Source organism: Choloepus didactylus, chromosome 8 (assembly GCF_015220235.1).
Source record: "Choloepus didactylus isolate mChoDid1 chromosome 8, mChoDid1.pri, whole genome shotgun sequence".
In the NCBI taxonomy this organism is placed as follows: Eukaryota; Metazoa; Chordata; class Mammalia; order Pilosa; family Megalonychidae; genus Choloepus; species Choloepus didactylus.
Window position 1 is genome coordinate 11,992,643 of NC_051314.1, and position 24,631 is coordinate 12,017,273.

The window sequence follows — 24,631 nt, forward strand, 5'->3', positions numbered from 1 at the left end:
CTGTGAGGCCTCTAGCCACTGTGCTTTTCCTAACCTGCTCAGTATGTGGCACCTGTCAGCCTGTAGCTCCTGATTGGTGTAAGAAGGTATGACCCATGGCTGTTTTCCCCCAGGCTCTGGGGTCTGGTTCTGAATAGAAGGCGGGTAGTAGAGCTAGGCACCATCTCTTTCCTCTTAAGGAAGATATCCCCCCTAGAGAGATTTCATTTGCATTTAAATAGGTTCTTTATTTCTCTGACTCTGCTGTCTCCACCCTTGTCTGGGTCAGAGCACTGAGAGCTGAAAATGGCTGAGGATTTCTCCACTGCAGAGCGCTGCAAGCTAAAAATGGCTGAAGCTTTCTCCACTGAGCTGCTCAGGTTGAAAGAAATAAAAAGGGATAGAAAGCCCCCTTTCAGGGTCAGCCCACGGCCCCCAGTTTCACCCATCGGCCAGAGATAGCACCTGGTCCTCTGGGCTCCCCCTCCTGAGACAGAGAAGTCCCCTGGCTCTTTATGGTCAGTCATCACTAAAAGCCTCTGTCTGCTTCTTCAGGATTTGTAGCTTGCATTGAGCAGTCCACATTTGCCAATTAAAACCCCAGTTGGAGCTGGACTGAGGTATATTCGCTTGTTCAGAGAGTGCTGCTCTCTACCACAGCGAGGCTTTGCCGTTCAGGCTGCCATGGGGGAAGGGGGCTCCCAGCTCGGATCTGTAGTTTCTACTCACAGATTCCATGCTGCGATCTCAGACATTCCTCCCAGTTCAGGTTGATGCATGATGTGTGGACAGTCACAGTCACCCCCCCAGCAGTTATTCCAGATCATTTACTAATTGTTCCTGGTTGTTTATTAGTTTCTCCGGGGGCACTAACAAACTTCCACTCCTCTCTATGCCTCCATCTTCCCCTCATCTGGTTTTGATGTTTTCTATAATCCTGTATCATAGCAATAGAAGGTTCTACTGGAATCCCCACTTATGGACAAAGATATGAATGCTCAGAGAGGTTTAGTTACTTGCTCCTGATCACACAGGATTTGTCAGCCAAATCCAAATCTAGGAGTCCTCCCACAACTGAGATATCTCTCCTACAAAAATTTTAGATCAGGTTATTCCTCTACTCAAAACACTTCAATGAATTTCCATCATACTCTGAATGAAATCCAAACTCCTACTGGACACCTTAGCTATTAGTCCTTACATACAACACTTTCAGAAATCAAAGAAAGGGTTAACTGCAACCACATATTTTCAGTGTTGTAGAAACTGGACTTCTGAGGGCAAATGCCCAGTAGAACATACACCACCAGAAAAAAAGTTGCGTATGAGTGATTTTAAAGCTTCAGAGGAACAGACCAAGTCACATTCATGTCTGGTGGAGATGCATCTGAGGGCTACAAGCTTAAATCCATCTAAGCCATACTGGACTTACAGATGGATAGACAAACAGCCTTTCTGCTACTATGTATGGGAGTTTCTAGACATCAATTTCTATCTTGTTCCCTTTTATAAAGGAAATAATATATTTTATATTAAGATGTCATCAACTATAAGGCAAAAAATTATTTTATGTGCAACTTAGAAAGAAAAAGTGCTACCAATTAAATATGACACACTATTGATGGTAAGATGTCTTCCAATTCAGAGGTGTTAAACTGTAAAAAAAAGTAATATTTTAGAATCAAAGAAATATATTTCTCCATTAAGTAGAACAGTTATTCTTTTGCTTATGGACTTAAAATACATATTCCTTATGATATTGAAGAAAACACTCCAACCCTAATTTTTCCATCATAAATAAAATTAATTATGAAAATCTACCTCTAAAATTCCTAATTAGTTACCATGACCTAACAGAGCTTGCATGACCTGCCCCTCCTTAATCTCTAGCCTGATAATGGACCATTTCCCCTTACCTCTTACCTACCCTCCCATTCCATTGGCTTCCTTTCTGTTTCTGGAACACATTAAGCCCTTCCCTTTCCCTGGTTTTTCCTTGCTGTTGCCTTTGCTCAGAATGCTTTCCTGTCACTCTTCATATCACTGGATTATTTTCATTCTTCAAATGTCAGCTTAAATGTCAGCTCTTCAGAGAGACTTTGCCTGACCACTCAACTGCAGATGGCTTCCTTTGCTGAGTTCTATCTTGTCTCCTCTTTATTTCCTTCACAGCACTTAGCACACCTGTAATTATTTTGCCTGTCCATTTACTTGTTTATGATCTGCCTCCCTCACTAGACTGTAAACTGCACAGAGCAAGAAACTTGTCTGTTTACATGCCACAGTATTCCTGGTGCCTGACACAGTGCCTGACACATCATACTAGTGCTCAGGAGGTACTTGACTAAATGAATGAATCATCGTTGCAACAGCAGGAACACAAATGTTGGCAGCTGTGGTGGGCTGAATCATGTACCTCAGAAAAACATATTCTTAATCTCAATCTATTCCTGTGGGTGTGAACCCATTATAAATAGAACCCTTTGAAGATGTTATTTTTAGTTAAAGTATGGTCAACTGAATCAGGATGAGTCTTAATCCTATTACTGGAGACATTATGGAGAAGGTCACAGGGAAGCAAGGAGCTGGAAATCATCAGAACAGGAAGAGAAAGGAGAAGATGCAGCCATGTATATTGCCATGCGACAGAAAAGCCAAGGATCCAAGGATTGGTGACAGCTAGCCCCACAATACCAGTGCTCAGTCTCTGCTGATACCTTGATTTTGGACTTCTCGTAAGCTCAAAACTGTGAGCCAATAAATTCCCATTGTTTAAGCCAACCCATTTCATAGTATTTGTAATCACAGCCAGGAAACTAAGACAGTAGCATATTCCCAAGGACCCAAATCTTTGGATAATAAGTTGATCATCAGGAGGAAGGAACAGCAATCACAAAATGACCCTGGCAATCACACAGATGCCGGGATGGAGATATAAGAAAACACGCTGGACCTGTCTTTATTTAAAATATTGATACTTTGTTTATTGTGGATTTTTTAAATTAATTTTGATTTTTAAAACTATTGAATTAAAATATCATTTATCTTGATTGCTGAGCTTTTTAGCACCCCCTTAAATTTTCTGTACCCAAGGCAAATGCTTCACTCGCTTCACCTCAGTCCCAACGCTGCTTTCGGCACCAAGCTGTGAAGCTTGAGCTGTATCCCTAAAACAATTGAGGTGGCTTTGTTTCTGTAGCTTTATGTTATTCTCCTTTCTCTGACAGCCCAGATGTGAAGGGAAAGTTGCAGAGATAAGAACTTATGGCCGAAAGAAAACTACTTTGAGTTTTGTCATAGCATATTTTTTCAGCCAGTAAGAAAACACTTTTGGACATCCCAGCTAGGAAGGGATGGTGGACTAGGACAAAGCCCAGGAGAAGTTCCCTTGTTACTGAACCCAGAGAGCAAGCATCGCAAGACAGCTACCTTTTTGAGCATCAAAGGAAGTGAGGTCTCTCTTGGTGGCCCCTCAACACTCTCAGCACTTTCTGCCAGTGCAGACTTGTTCATGATCATGGACACAAAGAGATCATATTTCAGCAGCTGCCTCAGCAAACCTAGGAAACAAAGGGGTTGGGAGGTGAGGTGAGAGGAGCACAGGCATCAGGAAACACCCAAAGTAGCCTCTCAGATATCCCCAAAAAAACTTCTTCATGTCTCCACAGATGTGAAGAACTGCTAGAATCCTTGCACACCAATTTGTTTTCAGCAACCCAGCTCCCTTCCACAAGAATCTAGTGAGAACCTACCATGTCAGGCCTAACAATCTAAGAATTCGATAGTAAACAAGAGAAGCACAGCCCATGATCACTCCACTGAACTTATAAGTCCCATGAGGGCAGGGATAATGTCAACTTCACTACAACATCATCCATCACCTGACACAGTCCTGATACACAGCAGAACTCAATAAATATGTTTTGACTGACAAATGGAACATACACTTCTCTGGGGAGCACAGATATGAAAAGAAGCCACACAAATGATTACTTACAATTGTGATAAATGAGACAAATGAGGAATGACCAGATATATGAGACATATTCAAGATCTAACCTGGTGGGGGAGAGATCAGTAAAGCCTTCCATGAAAAAGTGCCTATGAAGTTGAACCTGAGGGTTAAGTAGGGGAAGCTGGGTGAAGTAGGAAGAAGCATTCCAGGCAGAGGAAACAACATTCCAGGAACTGAAAGAAAGCCAGAGGGGTTGAAAAAAGGAGAAAATGTCAAGAAATATTTGAGAAGAGTCATACTATGAAAGACCATTCAAGGTATGTTAAGGATTCTGGTCTTTATGCTGGAAGTAAAGGGAAGCCACCAAAGCATTCTAAATAATACATAATTTAGCTAACAGGTAAACTAATAATGCATGTCAGAATATTAAATATTAATATAAATATTAATTGATGAATATTAAGAAAGCCCAGAGGACTGTGGGAAATCAGGAAGCATCTAATCCAGCCTGGGCTTCTGGAAGAAGATATTTGAACCAAACAAATATGAACAAACATGTAGTGAAGTTGTCTGTTTCCACATCTGTCTTCCACACTGGCCTGTGGACTCCCCCAGAACCCAGCACAGGGCTTGACCCAGAATGAATGCTTACTGTGTGTGGCTGGACTGTTCTGAACAGAGCTCTTGGCCCAAACTTTTTTAAAAAGCTGTTTGCACCCACAGTATCTGCTTTTCCCTATCACTCCTGCTTTAGAACAGGCTCTCATTCAGTCACCAATCCCAGTGGCCTTCTGCTATGTCCAAAATATGAAAACTTCCTGCTCAAAAGCATTTGATATATCTTGTGTTTTTATGTAAGGAGGTAGCAGGAGAAGAGGCTGGAAGGATACACTGGGATTCCTGAAGAGCCTCAAATAATAAACAGAGAAACCTGGACTTGACCCTGGAGGCCAGATGGAGCCATGGAAGATTTTCTCAATACGAAAGTGACAGGATCTGAGTCGTGCAGTGTGTAGAGTGACTTGGCAGCAAGTACAGGATGCACCAGGGCATGCAAAGACCAGAGGCAGAAAACTGCTGTCCCACTTTCTTCCCTCTTTTCCCAAAGGCAACATTCTGAAAATGCCACACCAATTCTAGACATCTTTTGCACAGTCTGTGCATCTTATCTTCCAAACATGTGCTTTTTGTCCTTTGCAAAGAAGCAAACTTGCCCACCACCCCACTACTAGAGAAGCCAATATCTCAAGTCCTAAAGCTAAAACCTTAAAATGTTGCTCCTCCTCTTCTCTCCAGCCCCAGGTCTTACCCAAGCAGTTGATCTGTAGCTCCTTTGTCTGGGCACTGTCCAGGGTGGAAAGAAAGAGGGGACACAGCTTCTCTCGGAAGTGGCCTGAAAGCACCTCGGCTGCCATTGGTGAGGAGTACAGCTTCCCGTAGACGTAACAGACGGAAGCTTGCACCCCCTCATTGGGGTATACCAGACCTCTCAAAAGATGCTCCATCAGGTTGCCTGTCCAGAAAATGACCAAGGGGCTGGGGGAATCTCACAATGCCAGCTGCTATATGAAACTCCAAACTATTATCCCCAATAGAGTAATGATAGTAAACCCCTATATATGTAGTATTTGCACCTTGTAAAGAAACCTTCTTCTTCGTATCATTTTCAGCTGATCATTACAAAACTTAGTCACAATAAATGCTTTCTGGGCCATTAATCAAAAGAGAAAAACCAAGGCTTAAGGAAGTTAAGTGATTTACCTTTGCAAATCCTCTGTGAGATACTTATTTGCATTTTATTGATAGAAAAAGGAACTTTTATAAACCAGAATTAATTTCTCTTTTAATCCATAAGGAAGGTTCATACTAGGTGCTAAATTAATTCATGTTAAAAGAATGAATGAAAATAGCACAAGAATAAGTGTCAAGACATAGACCAACATAGACCACATTTTGCAAATGGGGAAACTAAAGCTTCGAGAAGGAAAGTAATGACTTTCCCAGGTTTACACAGTGAATGGGCTACCCAAGAGGAAAAGCAGGTGAAAGGGTAGTGGCAAGTCTTCCCCACAAGTCACTCACCATGCTCCATTACAAGCTTGTCTGCCAAAGCAGGGATGGCATTCACCAACTTGCCGAGAAGAGTCAGGGTGGCCAGGCTGCCTCGCATGGAGGGCATGTTAAGAAGCTAAGGAGAGTGAACACATTCTGCTCTGTAAATTAGGATCAGGACAGATCTCCCACCAAAATTTATCTTGCCCGACCCTCACTAACACCTGTATCATGCTTGCTTCTTACCACAATAGACAACTAGCCTCTTTAGCTGAGTAAGTACCCCTCTTCCCACCTTAGATTGGGAACACCTGGGGGGCAGGGGGAGGACACGGAGTCCTTAGTACCTAGCTCAGTACATGTCACTAAATGGAATAAAAATTAGCATATTTGGCCTCCTCTTGAACCAGAAACTAGAATGTTAAAGTTGAGAACATCATAAGGACAGACTGCTGGCTCAGTGCATAAAAGTAATAATAATAATAACTATCGTTATTTTAGCTGCTCTTATCAAACACACTCTATGTGTCAGGCACTATGCCTGATGCTTTACAGGCAGAGTCATTAAGCATGAGTTTATATTTAACCTTTTCCACTCACTAGCAGTAGCACTTTGGGCAAGACTCTTAACTCCTCCAGCTGGTTATAATAATAGTACCAACTTCACGGACTTATTGGGAGGACTGAATGGGATATTGCATGTAAAGCACCTAACACAGTCTCGAGAATATAGAAAATGTTCAATAAGTGTTAGGTGGCATCATCATCATATTAAATATCAATGTGTATATATAATTATAAATTCAATTTGATATATTATCATAGGCAGAGTTAATTATGGTATGCTAATTTAATATAATTTATAATTAAATGTTGCTCTTGATTAACACTTGTTTTCCTTCTGCAACAGAAATAAAAAAGTGATTCTGATATTATTTCTAAATCTTAAACACAATGCAAAAGTTTTTTGTTTAATTGTTATCTTTGACTACATTGAAGAAAGCAGGTTAAACATACCCACTCAGTGCTTACCTTAGATGCCTGCAGTACAAAACAATGTGTAAAACTCAAAACCAAATAAAAACACTAAACTAAGACATAGTGAACACATTTCCTTGATACATTCATCAGGGAAAATCTACATTGTTTTCAGGAGGATACAGAGAACTGGCCATTCCAGAAAGATGTGACCTCACCATACGAAGATAGCAAATGGGAGACTGAAGGGGAAGGAAGGAAATTGCAGAGTGCTGGAGCAGGATCAGAGGACCCATGCTGTAGCTCTGGCCACCAATTCAGTGACCTCAGGACCAGTTTTCCCCTCTGGACTTCAACCCCTCCCCCTGCCACCTATTCAAAGAAGGGTTGGCCTAGCTGCATGTGGAATTCTGTGAGATGCATAAGAGCCCACAGTTATTCACTGACCTCTTTGTGGCATTCATCCAGCAGGCAATGGATGGTCTGCTCCAGCTTCAGTTGCGTCACAAGCTGGGTGAGGACTGAGCAGACACAATAGCTTACTAACCAGAAGACAACTTCAGAATTCACTTTTCACAGCCCTTCCTCTTAATGTCAGTGCAGGGCAGTGATTTGCTTGTGTTGACTGGTGTTAGCCTTTTCTATCTCCTTCATTAAACTACATGTGCACATCCAAACCAAGGGACGTTGGGCTTCTTCACTGTTTTATATCAGTGGTTCTCAGCTTCGACTCCACATTGGAATCCCCTAGGAAGCTTTCAAGAAGTACAAATTCCCAAGTCCCACCCCAGACTAATTGAATTAGAATCTCTAGGGAAAGAGCCCAAGCATCTGCATAGTTTTAAGTTCCCCAGGTGATTCCACTGTGAAAACAAAGTTGGAAACTACTATTTTACTTTATTGTATTTTTTTTCCTCTTAGAGTTTACTCCTTTATATACTAGAAAACAATTATGAGTGAGTTCCTGTGCCAATTATTAAGATATCGCTCTGCTCAAACCCACTGTGCCAGTTTGAATGTATTATGTCCCCCAAAATGCCATTATCTTTGATGCAATCTTGTGTGGGCAGATGTATTAGTGTTGATTAGATTGTAATACTTTGATTGTTTCCCAAATAAACCAAATAAACCCCCTTTTATAAAAGCCAATCCATCTCTGGTGTTTTGTATTCTGGCAGCATTAGAAAACTAGAACAGCTGGGAAGGCACATGGCTGGCGTCTGCTCCAGAGTTCTGGTTTCAAAATGGCTTTCTCCCAGGACATTCCTCTCTAGGCTGCAGTTCCTCAAAAATGCCATTCTTAGTCACACTTGGGGTATTTGTCCTCTCTCAGCTTCTCCGGAACAAGAGTCTGCTTTCAACAGCCATCTTCAAACTGTCTCTCATCTGCAGCTCCTGTGCTTTCTTCAAAGTGTCCCTCTTGGCTGTTGCTCCTCTTCAAAATGTCACTCACAGCTGCACTGTGTTCCTTCTGTTTGTCAGCTCATTTATATGGCTCCACTGATCAAGGCCCAATGTGAATGAGTGGGGCCACACCTCCATGGAAATATCTCATCAGAGTTATCACCTACAGTTGGGTGGGTCACAGCTCCATGGAAATCTAATCAGCACCAAACATCTGCCCCACAACAGTGCATCAAAGAATATGGCTTTATCTGGGGGACATAATATATTCAAACCAGCACACCAGCTAACAAGTTTTCTGGATTCCACTGGCCATCCTCCAGTGAAGGTACCTGATTGTTGATGTGTTACCTTGGACACTTTATGGCTTTAAGACTGTAACTTTGTAACCAAATAAACCCTCTTTATAAAAGCCGAACCATTCCTGGTGTTTTGTGAAAAGGCAGCAGTAAGAAACCAGAATATCCACTCTTCTACAAAATCATTTGTGATGTTTCTACTGCTGTCTTTGAGAACGGGTGGAGACAAGGCTGGCTCTGCAAGTGTTGGAAAAGCTGCAAACTAGATTCAGCTGCTGCTGTGGGATGGCTCTCCATTCCCAGAGTAATGATTATAAACATATATATACACCTCACAACAGAGCCCCAAAATATCTGAAGCAAAAACTGACAGAATTTAAGGGAGAAATAGATAGTTCTACAATAGTTGGAAAGTTCACTACTAAAACACTTTCAATAATTGATAGAACATCTAAACAAGTAGATCAATAAGGAGATGGACTTTGACAACACTATTAACCATTTAGACCTAATGGACATATATAGAACACTCCACCTGATAACAGCAGAATAGAGTTTCTTCTCAAGAGCACATGGAACATTTTCCAGGATAGTCCATATATTAGGTCACAAACCAAATCTTAATAAGTTTAAAAATACTGAAATCAACAAAGTATCTTAGACCACAATGGAATTAAGCTAGAAATCATCACAGAAGGAAAACTGGAAAATTTACAAATCAAGAATGAAGGTTTGGGTCACTCCATAAGGTAAAACCCTGACCAGTTGAGATCCTGGCTGAGGGAAAAGGATTCATAGAATGGGTAATGGAAGAAGGAAAGTTTAATATTAACTGCAGCCTTGTGACCAGTTATGGAAATGAAGATTGTAGCAGTTGTGTATGTGTCTACTTGCATATATTAATATTTTTATTTTAAATCCTTTTAAATATTATTTATACAAGTTTTATTTAAGATTAACTTTAAAATGTATTCTTTAAGTACCAGAATATTCAGATGGGACTGTATTGTAATTGAAAAGTAATTTACAAGACCCAGAGATGGATAGTATGACTATTTCCCAGAAATGAACACAACTACTTTGCATCTCCTTCTATTTGAGACAGAGTGAGAACAATTTTGTTTGTCTGAAGGATATGTATGAAGAATGGTTGCATCTTGTTAGGCAGAAACAGTTGTTTTTGTTGTTCTATAGAAGTTCAAAGATATGTAGAAGGGTACATGTGGCTACCAGCAGCTAAAGGGATGGCCCATGCCAGTTACTACTCTATGTTATCTCTCAGCTCCAAACTCACTTTTCTGTACCTTGCTTTGGATGGCTAGGGCTAGCACTCTGCAAACCACATTTCTGCTTTTCTCACTGGACCCGTTAGGCTTCACCAATATGGGCACTAGAGGGAGATGGCAAGGGTGTAGGAAAGAGAGACTTGCTCTTCCTCTTTGTTTCCTGCAGGATTCCTGTTTATTTCCTGTTTCCTATCCTTGTGTCACCCTAACACTTCTTCACCCTGGTAGTGGCAGTGACTTCCCCTAAAAGTAGCTGAATCCAGTTTTCGGATTTTCCAAACCAGCCTCACTACATCCCTCCTCCCCCAGAGACACCAATATCATCCAGTGCCTCTCCTCAGAATTCCGGGTTCCAACCTCATGGATCCCCTCCTCCAAACTTCTAAGTTTTTTCTTTTCATCATTAGAGAAGTTGTGGGTTTATGGAACAATCATGCATAAAATACAGGATTCCCATATACCACCCCACCACCAACACCTTGCATTGGGATGGAACATTTGTTACAATTGATGATAGCCGTTTTTATAATGTACTATTAACTAAAGCCCATGGTTTAACTTAGGGGTCACTGTTTGTGTAGTGTAGTTCCATGGATTTTTAAAAACATTTTATTCTGTTACCATATATACAATCTAAAATATCCCCTTTTAATCATATTCAGATAAATATTTCAGTGCAGTTAATTGCATTCACAATGTTGTGCTTCTATCACAAACATCCAAAATCAAAACACTTCCATCATTCCCAATAAACCCTGTACATTTTAAGCCTTAACTTCCCATTCCCTATCTTTACCCCAACCCCTGGTAATCTATCTTCACAGTTTTAGTAATTCCAGTCTCTTCCCTTTGCTTCACTAGCCCTAGTGGTAGGAACAGCTTTCTGTAATTACTACTTCCATGAAAATCTGGTGTTCCCTTTTTGCCTCTTTAGCTAACTAGTTAATAATTCTTTACATTTAATTTTTTGTCTGTTCGAATAAATGGAATGGTTTCTGTTTCCTTACTGGACCCTAACTGATCCAGTTTTTACTCTCTCCTCAAGAATCTTCCCATCTCAGTTCTCTTGCCTTCTTTCTCTACAAGCCTAAACTAGTAAATTCATACACTTCCACAGTTTTACCACCACCTATATGCAGGCAACTTCCAATCAACCAATGTGAGATGGAATAAATCAGAGTTTGTACATGCCTTTGTTACAGCACTCATCAACTCTATTTATCTACCAGTCATTTCCCCTCCAGACTGTAAGCTCTTAGAGGGCAAGAACTGTGTCTGATCCATTTTTTTATACAGTACCTGACATAGAGTGCCCAATAAGGAAACGTAGAATTAATGACTGACCACTAACTGAGTTCTCTTTATCCATGTTTAAATGGACCATTTCACCAAGGTCTCAAATAACCAGAACCACAATTAAAGCTAATATCCCCAGCTTCAAATGCTAGGCACATACAGTTTTACCTTACCTTCAATACAGAGGTCTGTTACACTTCCATCTTCCACATTGCATAACACTTCTTGGAGAAGAGGCAATAGGAGTGAGGTGGTTAACAATTGAAAAAAAAAAACAAACCCACAAAAGCACACTGTGAATTCTAAGGCTAACGGAAGCTTTAAGCAATGTCCCAGTTAAGTTCTACCCACAGTGCCAAACACCAAGACTTTTTTAAAGACTCACCTGGCTTTAAAAGGATAAGGATTATCAGTGTGACACAGCAGAAAAACTGTGTGCTCTGGAGTCTGTGGCAGACTTGGGGTAAAATTCCCGTTCTGCCATTTGTTAGCTATGACCTTTCTGAGCTCAGGGATCATCATATCTCCTTTAAAGGACTGTCTTAGAAGCTAAAAACTGCCTCTGGCACAGAAAAGCACCCATTATGAGTTAGCTACCCTTCTCCCCAAAAGGACTCATTCCATAGGACATTAAATCATATTAAAAGAAGGGACCTTAGATAAATTTAACTCATCTCATTTTACAAATGAAGGATAAGGCACAGGGAAGGGGAAGTGACTCGATCAGGGTCATACCCAGATCAGCAGACTCCAATCCAGACTTTCTGGCCCTCTGCAAAAACCATACAGACTTCACTCTTTTGAAGGATCATGCATTTTCCATACTCGTCTTCACATTTTTACTAACCTCTTAGCTCTTTTGAAGTCAGTTAACATGTAATTAATCATGTGTCTTAGAAAGGGGACCATTTCTCCATCATTATGGCAAAACAATTTGCTAATAAGTTAAACTACGAAAAGTCTAACTCATTTCTTCAAGATCATTTCTCCAAGACCCCAGAAGCAGACTACCCTATAAATGCAAAACTCATTCCACGTTTTCCTTCTAATCTCACCGAAAAGTATGCTTATGAAGCGGATGCAGACTCTCTGGTCCTGAGCCACCTGCTGCGTGACCAGTGAGGCATGCCTCACGAGGGCGTCTCGGAAGCAGGACAACACATGCTTCTTGCGCACCAACTTGGGGCAGAAGGAGAAAAACATTCTTCAGTGGCAACCAAGTCTCGGCCATGCTGAACCGAAGCATTTGTAATTTCCAAATATAATTACAATATGGCACTATAGGGATCATCTAAACTATGGTGAGATTCACCCTCCCAGAAGGAAGTATGGAAAAAGAGCAATATTTTTACACATGAATCCATGTTTTCATATGGAGAATTATACATGGGCCAAGAGTCCAATTACTGTATATTTGCACAGCACTTTACTGTTCCCAAATCACTTTTTTGTCCAATAACTCATTTAAGCCTAACAAGTCAGTGAGGCAAACAAAAACAGATATTATTACCATTTTGGAGACGAGAAAACTGAGGCTCAGAGACTTTCCAATCCAAGTCTCAGACCTAGGTCTTGCCCAAGGTTAGTGCTCCTTCCAATTCAACAGTCTGAGGGAGTGGGACCAGGGGCCCTCTAACTTACAGCCTAAGAGCATCACAGAGGTAGGTAGAAAAAACACACTCTTCCATTAAAAGTAGGCAAAAATCCTCATGCTCAACTCACCTCCCTATGCAGGGAACTGGGTTACAGCTGCGCAAATTGCTCAAGACAGCAGTGAATGGTAGGTCTTAAAAAGGGTAAACACCCATGATAAGACAGGAACATGGGTACAGCTGACAACATCACTCTCTCAATTGGTGAGAGCTAATATCTACCTCCTGTAATAAGCTTCCCCATCTCCGTAGTCTAAATTTCACCCATCTTCTCAAACCTGATTCAAATGCTTCCTCCTCTAAGAAACCTTCCCCAATTTCTCTTTACTTCCAGAGTCCTTGACCACTAACATGTCCATTTTCTAAATCTCCAATAAAGTGTTTTTGTATTTTCTCCCCTATTGCACTGTCTTACTCACCTCTGTACCTCTGTCCAAAAATCGTCACCTCAGAATTTCTTGCCTCAGTGAAACCTCAGAGGTTATCAGAGAGGTTATCAACTAGCAAAGCAGTTCCCAGAATGTTGTCTGGGGACCTCTGGGGACTCCCAGAGAGTCCCTTTCAGGGAATCCACAAGGTCAAAATTATTTTCATAATAATATTAAGACATTATTTGCCTTTTTAACTCTCATCCTACGGTGGAGTTTTCCAGAAGCCATGTTATGATATGACAACAGATTGGATGCAGAAACAGATGAGAAACCCTCTGCCTTCTATTGAGACATTAAAGAGATTTGCAAAAATGTAAAAGCAAATCCATTCTTTTCACTATTTTTTACCTTAGAAACTATAATTATTTTTATTTTTAAAATTACTTATGTTAATATGCAATGGAATTGCTATTATTTTTAAATGAATTAATAATTCTAAATCTTGTTTTCATTTCTAATACAGTAAATATTGATGGATTTAGCACCCATAAAAGCTCTTCAGGAGGGAGAGGGGTCCAGCTGAGACCAGTCTCCCAGCCATCCCATCAAGTGCCACCCATTTGGGTGAAGCCATCTTGGACCCTTAAGAGCAGCTCAGTTCAGCAAGCTGAGCAGAAAAATCACCCAGCTAAATCCTTCCCAAGTTATTGACTCACAAAATTGCAAGATATAATAAAATGCTTCATCTTTTAAAAAGAAAAGACCAATAGGATCCTCAAGTGCAAGTGCACCTTGAGATAAAAAAAAAGTTTGAGAACCCCTGATCTAGCCCAACTTTCCCACGGAAGAAATGAACCCCACCCCTCCCCAGCAATGGACAAAGTGATCTCCCAAACTCTTCCTGAGTGCCTCCATGGACAAGAATCTCACTGCAAAGGAGGGGGTCGAGGGAACAAGCAGTCCACGTTTCAGCCAGCTCTGCCTATAGGGAGGCCTTCTTCCCATTCATCCCACTTCAATCCACTATCACAGAGACCAGGGAGCCCCTTCCCCTACATTTACACCCTCAGATATCTGAAGGGAACAGGAAGCCTCCATTGCACATGTGCCTGGCCCACAGGCTGAGCGGTGACTGTGGCGGAAGTCTGAGCTAAAGCTAAATCCCAGGGAAACGGCGACACGGGCCACAAATGGCAGGGCAAGCGTCAAGAAAGGAAGGCGGGGATTCGAGCTACTGAGGCTGGGCAGGGTGTTACGTGGGGAGGGTGATCCAGAGTTAGTGCTGACTGGGGTAGGACCAAGCAAAGCCCGTAGCTAGTGGGCAGGGCCTGGTTTGTAAAGGGGATGCTCTGGCCTAGAGCAGGGCCGCTTGCACGGTAAACTGAGGCTGGGACCGCATAGCAGAGAAGGGCGCTTTGGCCGGGTGGGAGGGGCAGGTCTGGTTTAGGGGGTTAACTTAAGGCGGTGGGTCGGTTTAGTTTTGGAGAAGGTGATCCAGGGAGTTGGCCGAGCCGAGGCCGCCCTGTCTGGTGAGGGGAATGTCTGGGCCGGGTTCACCAGGGGAAGGGGTCGTCCGCACCGACACGCCGGGCTCGGGCAGCAGCTCCAGCACGCAGGCCAGGCAGAGGCGCGGGGACACGGGCAGCAGCCAGCGCGGGTCGTGCCGGTAATGGACCCTCTCGAAGAGCAGAGCCGCCTCTTCTTCCCTCCCGTGCCCCTGAGGGCCCGGTGCCGCCGCCTTCCTCACAGACATCCCGCCGCTCGCGCTCTCGTGCCGTGGCGCCTTTTCCCGCGCAACTTGTGCGCAAGCGCACTTAAAAGAGAGCCCTTGAAACTGTTCTATGGTCTTGTCTAAGTTCTGTGCTTATGTCTGCAATGCGCCTGCGCCGAGCGAGCCGCGCCGCAGTTCAAGCGCGCAGCTTCGTCTGAGGGCGGGTGATGGGTGGGAGAGCTGAGGAGTGCCCAACTGAGCGGTTTGCTTTCAGAGCCCTCAGGAGTTCGTTTTCGCCACGCCGAAGTTGAAAAGCATTTATAAAGAAGCTGTTGTTATCCTTGAAAAAAGAATTACGCAATCTATTTCTAATATGTAGAGAGATATTGATATTGATATAGATATAGATAAAATAAATGACCTCAAGGATTTTATCTAGAAACTATTAGTATTATAATTATTTTAAATTTACGTGGCACCTTTGTCTCGAATCTAAGATGCTCCCCTTGAAATATCCTCTCACGGAGGGCTACACAGCACCTGGGACTTTGTGAGTGCTCAATGAATGCTAAAAAGGAGAAAATGCTCTACCAATAGGCATATTAAAGATAACAATCCATCCTTCAAAACGGACTTATTTAGCACCCACTTGCCCAACAACAGGTTAATGTCAAAGAAGATAAATTCAAGAAGTATTTTCTACATTCAGAGGCAATGTGACTAAGTGGAAAAAGGTCTTCCCATAGCAGAATAGATTGGAAAACAATGGCTTGTTATTCCACAGTATATTATGAAATAACGGTTGAGAAAAGTAGATATTGACATGGGAAAATGCCTCATAAAATGCTAAGGGTAAAAAGTTGCAGAAGTATATATACAAGTATGTAAAATAAATAAGCAAACAAGAAAGTCAGCATTTATTCAACAAATTTTAACACATTATAAAATATTTCATATGCAATGAAGAAAATAAAAGATAAATTTAATATTTTGGTATATGTTCTGGTCTTTTTATGTGCATTTTTACAAGTGCAATGTACAAAGGTTTGTAGACTGCTTTTTTGCAGAAAAATGTATCATACACCTCTTCCATATTAAATATTATTCTATATACTTTGTTAATGTTGGCAAATTATATATTCCAGTACTTTCCATAGGGAAGCTCACAAAAAAGAGGCTGGCTTCTGTCAGTGAGCAAGCAAGAGAACAAGAGGATGCCCAAGGTAGAGGCTAAAGTCTTTTGGTAATCTCTTCTCAGAAGTGATATCCCATCATTTCTGCTATCTTCTCTTTGTCTGAAGTGGGTAACTAGATCAAAACCACACTCCAGGAGAAGGGATCGCCTAAGGGCACGAACACCAGAAGGTAGAGATGGATCATTGGAAGCCATCTTATATGCTGCCTACCACAATGTAAGTTCTAGAGTAGAGGCAGGCACAAACTGTTATGGGGGCACCCTGAAGGCAGCAATGTATAGAAATAAAAGTGGGAAGAAAGTACATCAAAATGTTAACTGTGTGGGTGGTGGGATTAAGGATTATTTTTCTTTTTTTGAATTTTCTAAATTCTTTTTTTAACTTTATTTATCAAAAAATTTACCAAAAAAACCATTTCAAACAAAACAAAAGGAATAAGAAAAACAAATATCCTAAAATAACTACATTGCTTCATTGTAACTACATTCTCTTTAATAAGCATGTATGACTTTTACAATGAATTAAAATTAAATGAAAGGAAAGAAATGGAGGGAGAGGAGGGGAGAAACTGAATTAAATTTCCAGCTCCAGCATTTACTGATCTAGGCTCTGTGAGCTTCAGTTCCCAACTGCTGAAGCTGGCTACTGCCTGTTGAATCAGAAATTTCAGATTTGATTAAAGCAAGTGATTAGCTCCAGGATGTCTTACAGCTGTGCAAGGCAGAACAACAGGTAATTATGGCTGTCAGTACTTGAGAATTGAAGGTGTACGGTGGGGATATTTTGTCCACAAAGTCTGTTCATAGGCAGCAGGACCCCAGCGTTGGGTCTGAGGGTCAGAGGCAGAACCACAGTAGATGCCTGGGGATCAGTTCCCTTCCTTACAAGCAAAAGGACCTGAATATATATACATACAATGGAATATTATTCAGCCATGAAAAGGAATGAAGTTCTCATACATAAAACAACATGGATGAACCTTTTAGACATTGTGTTGAATGAAATAAGCCAGACACAAAAGGACAAATACTGTATGGTCTTACTTATTTGTAATAATTAGAATATGCAAATTCATAGAGTTTGAAAGTAGAATACAAGTGACCAGAAGCCAGGACGGGGGAAGGGAGCAGAATAGAGAGTTAATAATGCCTAATTAGCACAGAGTTTCTGTTTGGGGTGATGGAAAAGGTTTGGTAATGGATGGGGATGATGATAGCCCAACATTGTGAATGTAATTAACTCCACTGAATTGTATATTTGAAAATGGTTAAATTGGGAAATTTTAAGTTGTATATATGATACCAGAATAAAAAATTTTAAGAACCATAGAATTGTACAATGCAAACAGTGAAACTTAATGTAAATATGGATTATAGTTAATAGTATAATTATAATAATGTTTCATCAATTGTAACAAAAGTACCACACTAAGGCAAAGTGTTAATAGGGAAAACTGTGTTGTGGGAGTGGGGGTGGGGGGTGGAGCTATACAGGAACCCTGTGCTTTCTGCATGATTTTTCTATAAACCTGCAACCTGTCTTAAAAAAAAAAAAAGACCAGAATCATAGTGTCCCCAACGGTGAGCACCATTCCTTCCCCAAGCAGCTGAGACTGAGTGTCCTGCCTCAATAGGGATTAGCTCAGAAAAAGGCAGAACAGAACCATGTAGAAACCCCAGCAGACCCTACTATGAGGATCTAGGGAGAGGTGGTGTTTAGGAGATGGCACTGGGCTGACTACATTCCCCAAACCTTCAAAATATGGGGTAGAGTCTACCTACAAAGTATCCCAACCCCCAAAATGGGGTTCATTTGCCAAAGAAATCAGAGTCCTCTGGAACCAAATAACCAATTTTATTAGAGGCTTTGGGGGTGAGCTGGCCATTCTTAGGCTCTTTTGCACATGTCCTGAGGTCTATGGCCTTTGACCTACTTTCTAAAGCCACGCTGGAGAAAACACTTCAAACGCTTCATAAAACCAAACTTTTTAGGGGCTGGTGGACTCTGTGGGGTCTCCTTAGGGTTCCCAGGTGCTCTCGGATCACGGGGGCTCTCTGTCGTGGGCAGAGCAGCCCCAGCACCACAGTAACCAGATGGTTCAAGGTCCTTCTCCAAAGAAGAAGTGCTGAACCCAGTGCCACCCTCGCTGGCATGTGGATCTTCTACCCTGGGAAACTGGGTAGGATCAGGATCCTGCAGGCCCAGGTTTAGGGCGGAGTGCTGGGGCTTGGCCATCTGTGGGGACCAGGACATTTTGTTCAGAAGGGTCATGCTCAACTTCACTGCAGCAGAGTGGAAACTCCCTTTAAAGCTGGAGGAGTCTATGGAACAAGACGGCGGCCACTGCCCAGCCCCTTCGCCTTCCAGGGGCTCCAGGCTTCCTCTTCTCCAGTGTGTGAGCTGCTGAAATTTGCGTCCAGGGGACTTAGAGGCCTCCCAGGGGGGGCACTCCTTCCTCCTGTGATCATGGCCTGCCCTGGAGCCTGAGGTCCCTGCTCCACTGGGAGACATCTCTGCCATCAGAGAGACCCCCGGGCTGACCATTTTCCTGCCCCTGCTGTTCTCACCAGAAGGTCTTCCAGCCTTAGACTCTGCTGCAGGCCCGGGGTTCCTGGGGGCAGGCAACGGGGCCCTAGGAGGCTCCTCCTGGATAACTTGTGGTTCTCTGGTGCCCCCTGGTGGCCTAGACCTCCTAGGCTTTATAGGGTGGGTGGAACTGCCCAGTGGCTCTGTCCCATGGGGTCCACACTTCTCCAGGACTCTAGCATCAGTAGGAAGTTTTGAACTCTTTCTCCGGGGTTTCTCTGGGGGCTTAATGCCTGGTCTGGAGCCCTTGGCCTCACAATGCCTTTCTTGCTGCCCTTGGAGCTCATGACTTGTGTATGATCCAGGGAGCCTCACTCCAACAACGGATGACGGTTCTAAGAAGGTAAAGAGCAAATAGGACTCCAGAATCCTCTGGGGGAGACCCCATTTCAGGTGTGCAATCTTCCGCCGCATGAGGGACTCCAGCAGCAGTTGTTTGCTCTTCTTGAGGGCTGGCCACTTGGGCAGGAAGTTGAGGGCAATGGGAGCATCCACCAGAGCTGTGGCAGCTTGGGGGGCTGAGCTACACAAGACAGAGTGGCAGGCAGAGGGCTGGCTGAGGGGAGCAGCTAGAGACTGTGGGTTCCAGAGCTGGCAAGTCAGGCTGGAGGCCTTCCCTGGATGCACAACTTTGTCCTTTCGTGTGCCTCTCTGGGATCCAGGTCGAGCCTGCTGGGATGCTGGAGAGACCCCTACTCTGTACTTTCTGGCAGGGGCCACGCCCTGGCCGGCCAAATGCTTTCTTCCCCCACTGGCCAGCAGGAAGACCTCACTGTGGTGGGAAAGGAGCCTTGTCTCAAGACAGAGAGCAGAGGCTGAATTGTTCACAGCCACTCCCTGTTTCTGTTTCATGGCCCTATAACCAAAGCCAGGGAGGGCTGGGGTCCATGCCAGACTGAGATTCTTGCCTGTAGCCCCCTCACCCCCAGAAGGGTCAACTTGGAGATGTGCCTTAGCAACATCCTTTCCTGTAACCTGGTTCTTGTTTGCTCTTCTTGATACTTGAGGTCCTCCAAAATCCTCAGCTCTGTGTTTTCTCTGGCTCCCTACATCCTTGACAGCTGCAGCATCCTCATCTTCAACCTTGTTCTGGTTCCCTCGCCCCTGTGGCTGGATGTCTTCATCAATTTCACTTCTTAACTGTCCTTGGTAAACTGCCCCAGACACCTGGGTCTCTATACCATCAGCACCTCCAGTCCCTCTTGGGTTTTTCTTCCCTTGTATTTGAATTTCTGCACCATCCTTCCCTCCAACCAGCTTCTTGCTCTTCCACTCTAATGAACAGGTCTTTCCATTAACTTTACTTCTTAACAGTCTCGGCTTCTCTCCCCCAAGAATCTGAGTCTTTGTACCACCTTCCCTTCCAACCTCTCTCTGGCTTCTCTTCTCTGATGCCTGATTTCCTGTACTGTTCTCACCTCTAGTCTGTTTCTCCAGGGAGTGGGTCTCTCCATAAATGTCACTCTCTAACTGTCCCTGGTACTCTGTCTCAGGTCTCTGGGTTTCTACACCATCCTCACCTCTAGCTTCTCTGTTTTTGCTCTTCTCTGGTGCCTGAGTTTCTGTTCCACTCTCATCTCCATTCTGCTCCCGGTTCTTCCACTCTGATAAATGTGTTTTTCTATCCATATCACTCCATAACTGACTCTGGTTTTCTTCCCCAGGTGCCCAGGGCTCTGTACCATTCTCACCTCCAGTTTCTCTCTGGCTTCTCTTCATTGGGGCTTGATTTTCTGCACCATTCTCACCTCCAATCTGCTCCTCTACCTGCCACTGCGCTGAATGGGTTCCTCCACCAATTTTACTTAATATTTCCCAGTTCTCTGCCTCAAGTGCCTGGGTATTTGCGCCAAGTTTATATTGAATATGTTCTTGTTCCTTCCACTTTGGTGTGTGAATTTTTCCATTAATTCCACTTCTTAATTGACTCTGGTTTTCTTCTCTGAGTTCCTGTGTCTCTTTTCCATCCTCACCTCTAACCTCTCTCAGGGTTCTCTTCCCTGATGCCTGAATGTCTGCACCATTCCCACCTCCAAGTTGGTCCTGGTTCCTCCACCCTGGTGGATGGGTCTTGCCATCGTTTTCCCCTCTTAACTGCCTCTGGTTCTCTGCCTCAAATGCAAGGGTATTTATGCCATCTTCATCTCCATCTTCACTCTGGTATCTCTCTGATGCCTGAATTTCTGCTCCATGTTCACCTCCAATCTGGTTTTGATTCCCCCAATATGGTATCTTAAGTTCTCTATCAACTTCACTTGCTACTAAGCTCTGGTTTCCCCACCATGATGTCTGGAGCACCACCCAGTCCTCTTCCCTTATCTCTCTGAGGTTCTTCCTCCTAGATATCTGGGTTTCCCTGGCATCCTCATTTCTTCCCAGGTCTTGGTTTCCCCACCCCACTTGAATTTCATGTCTTAATTGTATCTGGTTCGCTCCCCTAAATGTTTGGGCCTCCACAGTTTTCTCACTTCCATCCTGACCATGGTTCTCCCACCCTGGTGTCTGGATCTCTGTAACATTCTCACTTCCTACCCATGCCTGTTTCCTCCATTCCAGGGCCTGGATTTCTAAGCCAGCCTCTTCTTCGACCTCTCCCAGGATCTCTCTCCCAGGTGTCTGGATTTGCACAGCATCCTCACCTCCAAACTGGTCCTTATTGATCCTCTCTTCTGCCTCAATTTCTGCACCATCCTCTCCCCCAGTCTGGTCCTGCACCCCCAATCCTTGAGCCTGGGTCTTTCGTTCATCCTCCCCTCTGGCCTCTTTCTTGTTCTTCCTCTCAAATGCCTGGGTCTCCACAGCATCCTCACCTCTGCTCTTATCTTGATTCCTACACTCTGAGGTTTGGGTCTCTACATCAATTTTACATCTTAACTGTTCCTGATTCTCTCTCCTATGTGCCTGGATTTCAGCCTCCCTCCCTTCAGTTCCTTCCAGGAACTCCCTCCCTAGTTCCTGAATTTCAGTTCTATTCTCACCTCCTATGTGGTCCTGGTTCTGCCACCCTGGTGGTGGGATCTCTCTATCAGTTTCACTTACTATTAGGCTCTGGTTACCCCATCCCAGAACCTCAGTCCCTGCATCATCCTCCATTCCAAAGTCTATTGGGAGTTGCCTCCCAGATGCTTGGGTTTCTCTAGCACCATCCCCTCTGCTCTCTCTCTGGTTCCCTAACCCTGGAGCCTGGGTCTCTCTACTATCCTCTCCTCTGCTTAGTTCCTGGTTCTCCCTCCCTGGTGCCCAAGCCTCTTGCAGGCAGCCCTGGGACTTCCAGGTGGGTATTTCCAGTTGCTGGTTGGAAGGAGCAGGCAGGAACTCTCCAGAGCAGAACTGCAGCCTCCGAGTTGAAGGGAGGTTTGACAGAGAGGAGGCTAAGGTCATGGAGGTGGGGTAGGACTTTACGCTGACAACAGGCTCCCGAGGCACCAACTCTTCCTGGGAGTGGACCAATGGTTGCTCCACTCTTTGGCATGTCTCTGGGGCAGGCAACAGTGGCTTGCAAATCACATTAGTCTGGCTACCCCTGAGACGCCAGGGTACCTGCCGTGCTCCCCAGGAACTGTTCTGAGATAGTAGGCATGTGTGTGAAAAGGAGGCAGTGCAAAAGATGGGCTCAGAAGGGTTGTGGACATCCCAAGACGGGCCCTGATCCCGGCGCTGCCAGGATTGCAAGTGTCGGGCCCATGACTCTTGGAGGCTCCTCCGGTATCCCCATCTCTGCTTTTGTGCCCATAGTTGGATATGAGCATCCAGGCCCCTGAGCTTGCCGGAACTGATGAAGGATTCAGGAGCCAGTCTGAAGAAAGTGGCACGTCTCATAGAAGACACTGTCCACTTCTGTGATGGCACCTGCAGGTGTGAATGCATACACATCATCTCATCTAATCCTCATAGAGCAAAATTACAATCTCCGTGGTGAAGGGGCTCAGGAAGGGGGATTCACTTCCCTTAGGGTAAACAGTATTCAATCATTCAAGGAGTATTTATTAAGAGTTTACTCTGGGCCAGGCAATGCCCTAGGTGCTGGGGATACTGACATGAACAAGACAGCCCAAGTCCCTGCTGGGAGCTATATTCTAGACATGGAAGACAGAAAAGAACCAAGTATATAATATAATGTTAGGTATCTAAAAGTGTTCTGACAAAAATAAAAGCATAGTGGGGGTGGGGGTTGCTCCTTTAGATGGAGTAGTCAGGGAAGTCCTCTTAGAGGAGGTGGCATTGGACTGGAGACCCGAATGAAGTGACATTGAGGGAAGAGACTTGTAGGCGAGCAATGAGGAGAGCACGAGGAGGTGAAGTCAGAGAGAAACCCAGGTCCAGATCCTGCTGGGCCTTGGACTCACAGTTAGGAGTCTGAATTTGGGGAGTGTGTCCATAGGAGTCACTGCAGGGTTTTGCACAGGGAAGTGCTAGGATCTATTTTTAAAAGTTCGTTCTGGCTAAAGCCAGGCACAAAAGCTTACCATGTGACTCCATACAGACAAAATGAATCTATGCTACTAGAAATCAACATAGTTGTGATTGCTAGAGGCATAAGAGGGACTATTGTGTTATGGGTCACGTTCTGTTTCTTAATCTGGGTGCTGTGCATGGATGGTGTATGGTTTGTGAAAATTCACTGACCTGTACCCTTATGATTTGTGTATGTATATTATCCTTGGATCAACAGAAAGAAAAAAAGTTCACTATGGCTGCTGCATGGAGGATTTGCTCCTGTTGGGCACGAGAGTTGGGCAGAGATGAGGAAGAAGGCGGTTGCTACCGTTCAGGTGAGACAGGATGGTGGCTCTGCCCAGGGTGGTCGGTGGTGAGGTTGTGAGAAGTGATCAGATTTGAGATATGGTTTGCAAGTGGAGTCAATAGGACTTTGCTGATGGGTTGAATGTGTGGAGTGAGGGAAGTAAAGGTGTCCAGGGTGACTCCTGGGGTTTGGACCTGGGTCATGCTCTCCTGGACCAGTCTGAGTTCCTCGGGGCATAGGAAAGGGTCCTGATAGCAAACAGCTGAGACAATCATGGTGCTGAGGAGAGGGGAGTGGGAGGTGTGTAGGGCCCCCCCTCACCTTGATGGCCTTCCTCATGCTGGGGCGGGTCCTGGTAACTAGACACCAAAAGTGCTGGACCTGCCAGATCAGAAACAGGCAGAGGATGAGCAGGTTACCGCAGCACCGAAGGTCCCTGCAGCTGCGATCCTGGGAGATCAGGCCCCGCACTGGCTCCCACTCAGAGCCCTGGAATGGCCCCACCAGGGCACAAGCGCCCAGCAATGGCAGCAACATGGCAGAGCTTAGGCCAGGCAGGTGATGTTGGGGAGTCAGAGGGCAGGACCTGTCTGGCTGACCCAGCCAGTTTGGGGCGGGGTAGCCCCTCCCTCAGAGCACCCCTGTCACTCAGGCCACCTCACAAAGGACCTTGATACCTTAGGCTGAGCTCCAGCCACTGAATCCAGCCCCAGGGCTGGCTAGCATGCTGTTGATGCAGGTGACAATACCAGTGGAGGACTGCCCAAAAGGGATTAAAAAGGAAGGAATTTATTTTAAACATCCCTCTTTCCTCTGGAGTGAAGAGACTAAGTTCCCACTATGTATGAACTTAGTCCTATATTGCCTAAAGTCTGCTTGATTTCTTTCTTCCTCTTATTTTCATCCATTTCCCCAAGTCTCTATCCATTAACATTTAATGAGCACTTTGCTGAACACATGTATTCTTATTTGAACACCCAGCATCCCTTCTTCTTTTTTCCCTTCTTACATTTCCCATCTTGGACTCAGTGTTGGTGGGCATTTCTTAGTTTGGAAACATTTTGTTTCCCCTTTGACAAGTCATATCAAATTTGCAAGAAGTGAGATTTGATGGGAAAGTCT

General features: G+C 44.1%; 2 protein-coding genes across 2 annotated transcripts in view; both read right to left on the minus strand.

Moving 5' to 3' along the window:
• The window catches only part of MEI1 (meiotic double-stranded break formation protein 1), a 122,015-nt gene extending 106,990 nt beyond the window's left edge, over positions 1-15,025 (minus strand). The window contains exons 1-7 of the mRNA XM_037846257.1: positions 14,852-15,025; positions 12,305-12,428; positions 11,423-11,473; positions 7,412-7,485; positions 6,017-6,122; positions 5,244-5,447; positions 3,409-3,539 (exon numbers count right to left, since the gene is read on the minus strand). Coding sequence (XP_037702185.1) covers positions 3,409-3,539; positions 5,244-5,447; positions 6,017-6,122; positions 7,412-7,485; positions 11,423-11,473; positions 12,305-12,428; positions 14,852-15,025 — 864 coding nt within the window. The remainder of the gene's footprint in view (positions 1-3,408; positions 3,540-5,243; positions 5,448-6,016; positions 6,123-7,411; positions 7,486-11,422; positions 11,474-12,304; positions 12,429-14,851) is intronic.
• A 3,083-nt stretch (positions 15,026-18,108) lies between these two features.
• Positions 18,109-24,046, minus strand: LOC119542539. The gene is made up of 2 exons (XM_037847338.1): positions 23,831-24,046; positions 18,109-22,614 (listed from the first exon to the last, which is right to left on the minus strand). Exons 1-2 carry the CDS (start codon positions 24,044-24,046, stop codon positions 18,109-18,111), a joined length of 4,722 nt encoding a protein of 1,573 aa, XP_037703266.1.
• Positions 24,047-24,631: the final 585 nt, after the last annotated feature.

What these genes read in the sequence shown, in the direction of transcription:
- LOC119542539 (XM_037847338.1), bottom strand. Translation starts at nt 24,046, where the DNA reads ATGTTGCTGCCATTGCTGGGCGCTTGTGCCCTGGTGGGGCCATTCCAG. An exon ending in GCATGAGGAAGGCCATCAAG is followed by an intron (nt 22,615 to 23,830) that starts GTGAGGGGGGGC and finishes TCACACCTGCAG; the next exon opens with GTGCCATCACAGAAGTGGAC.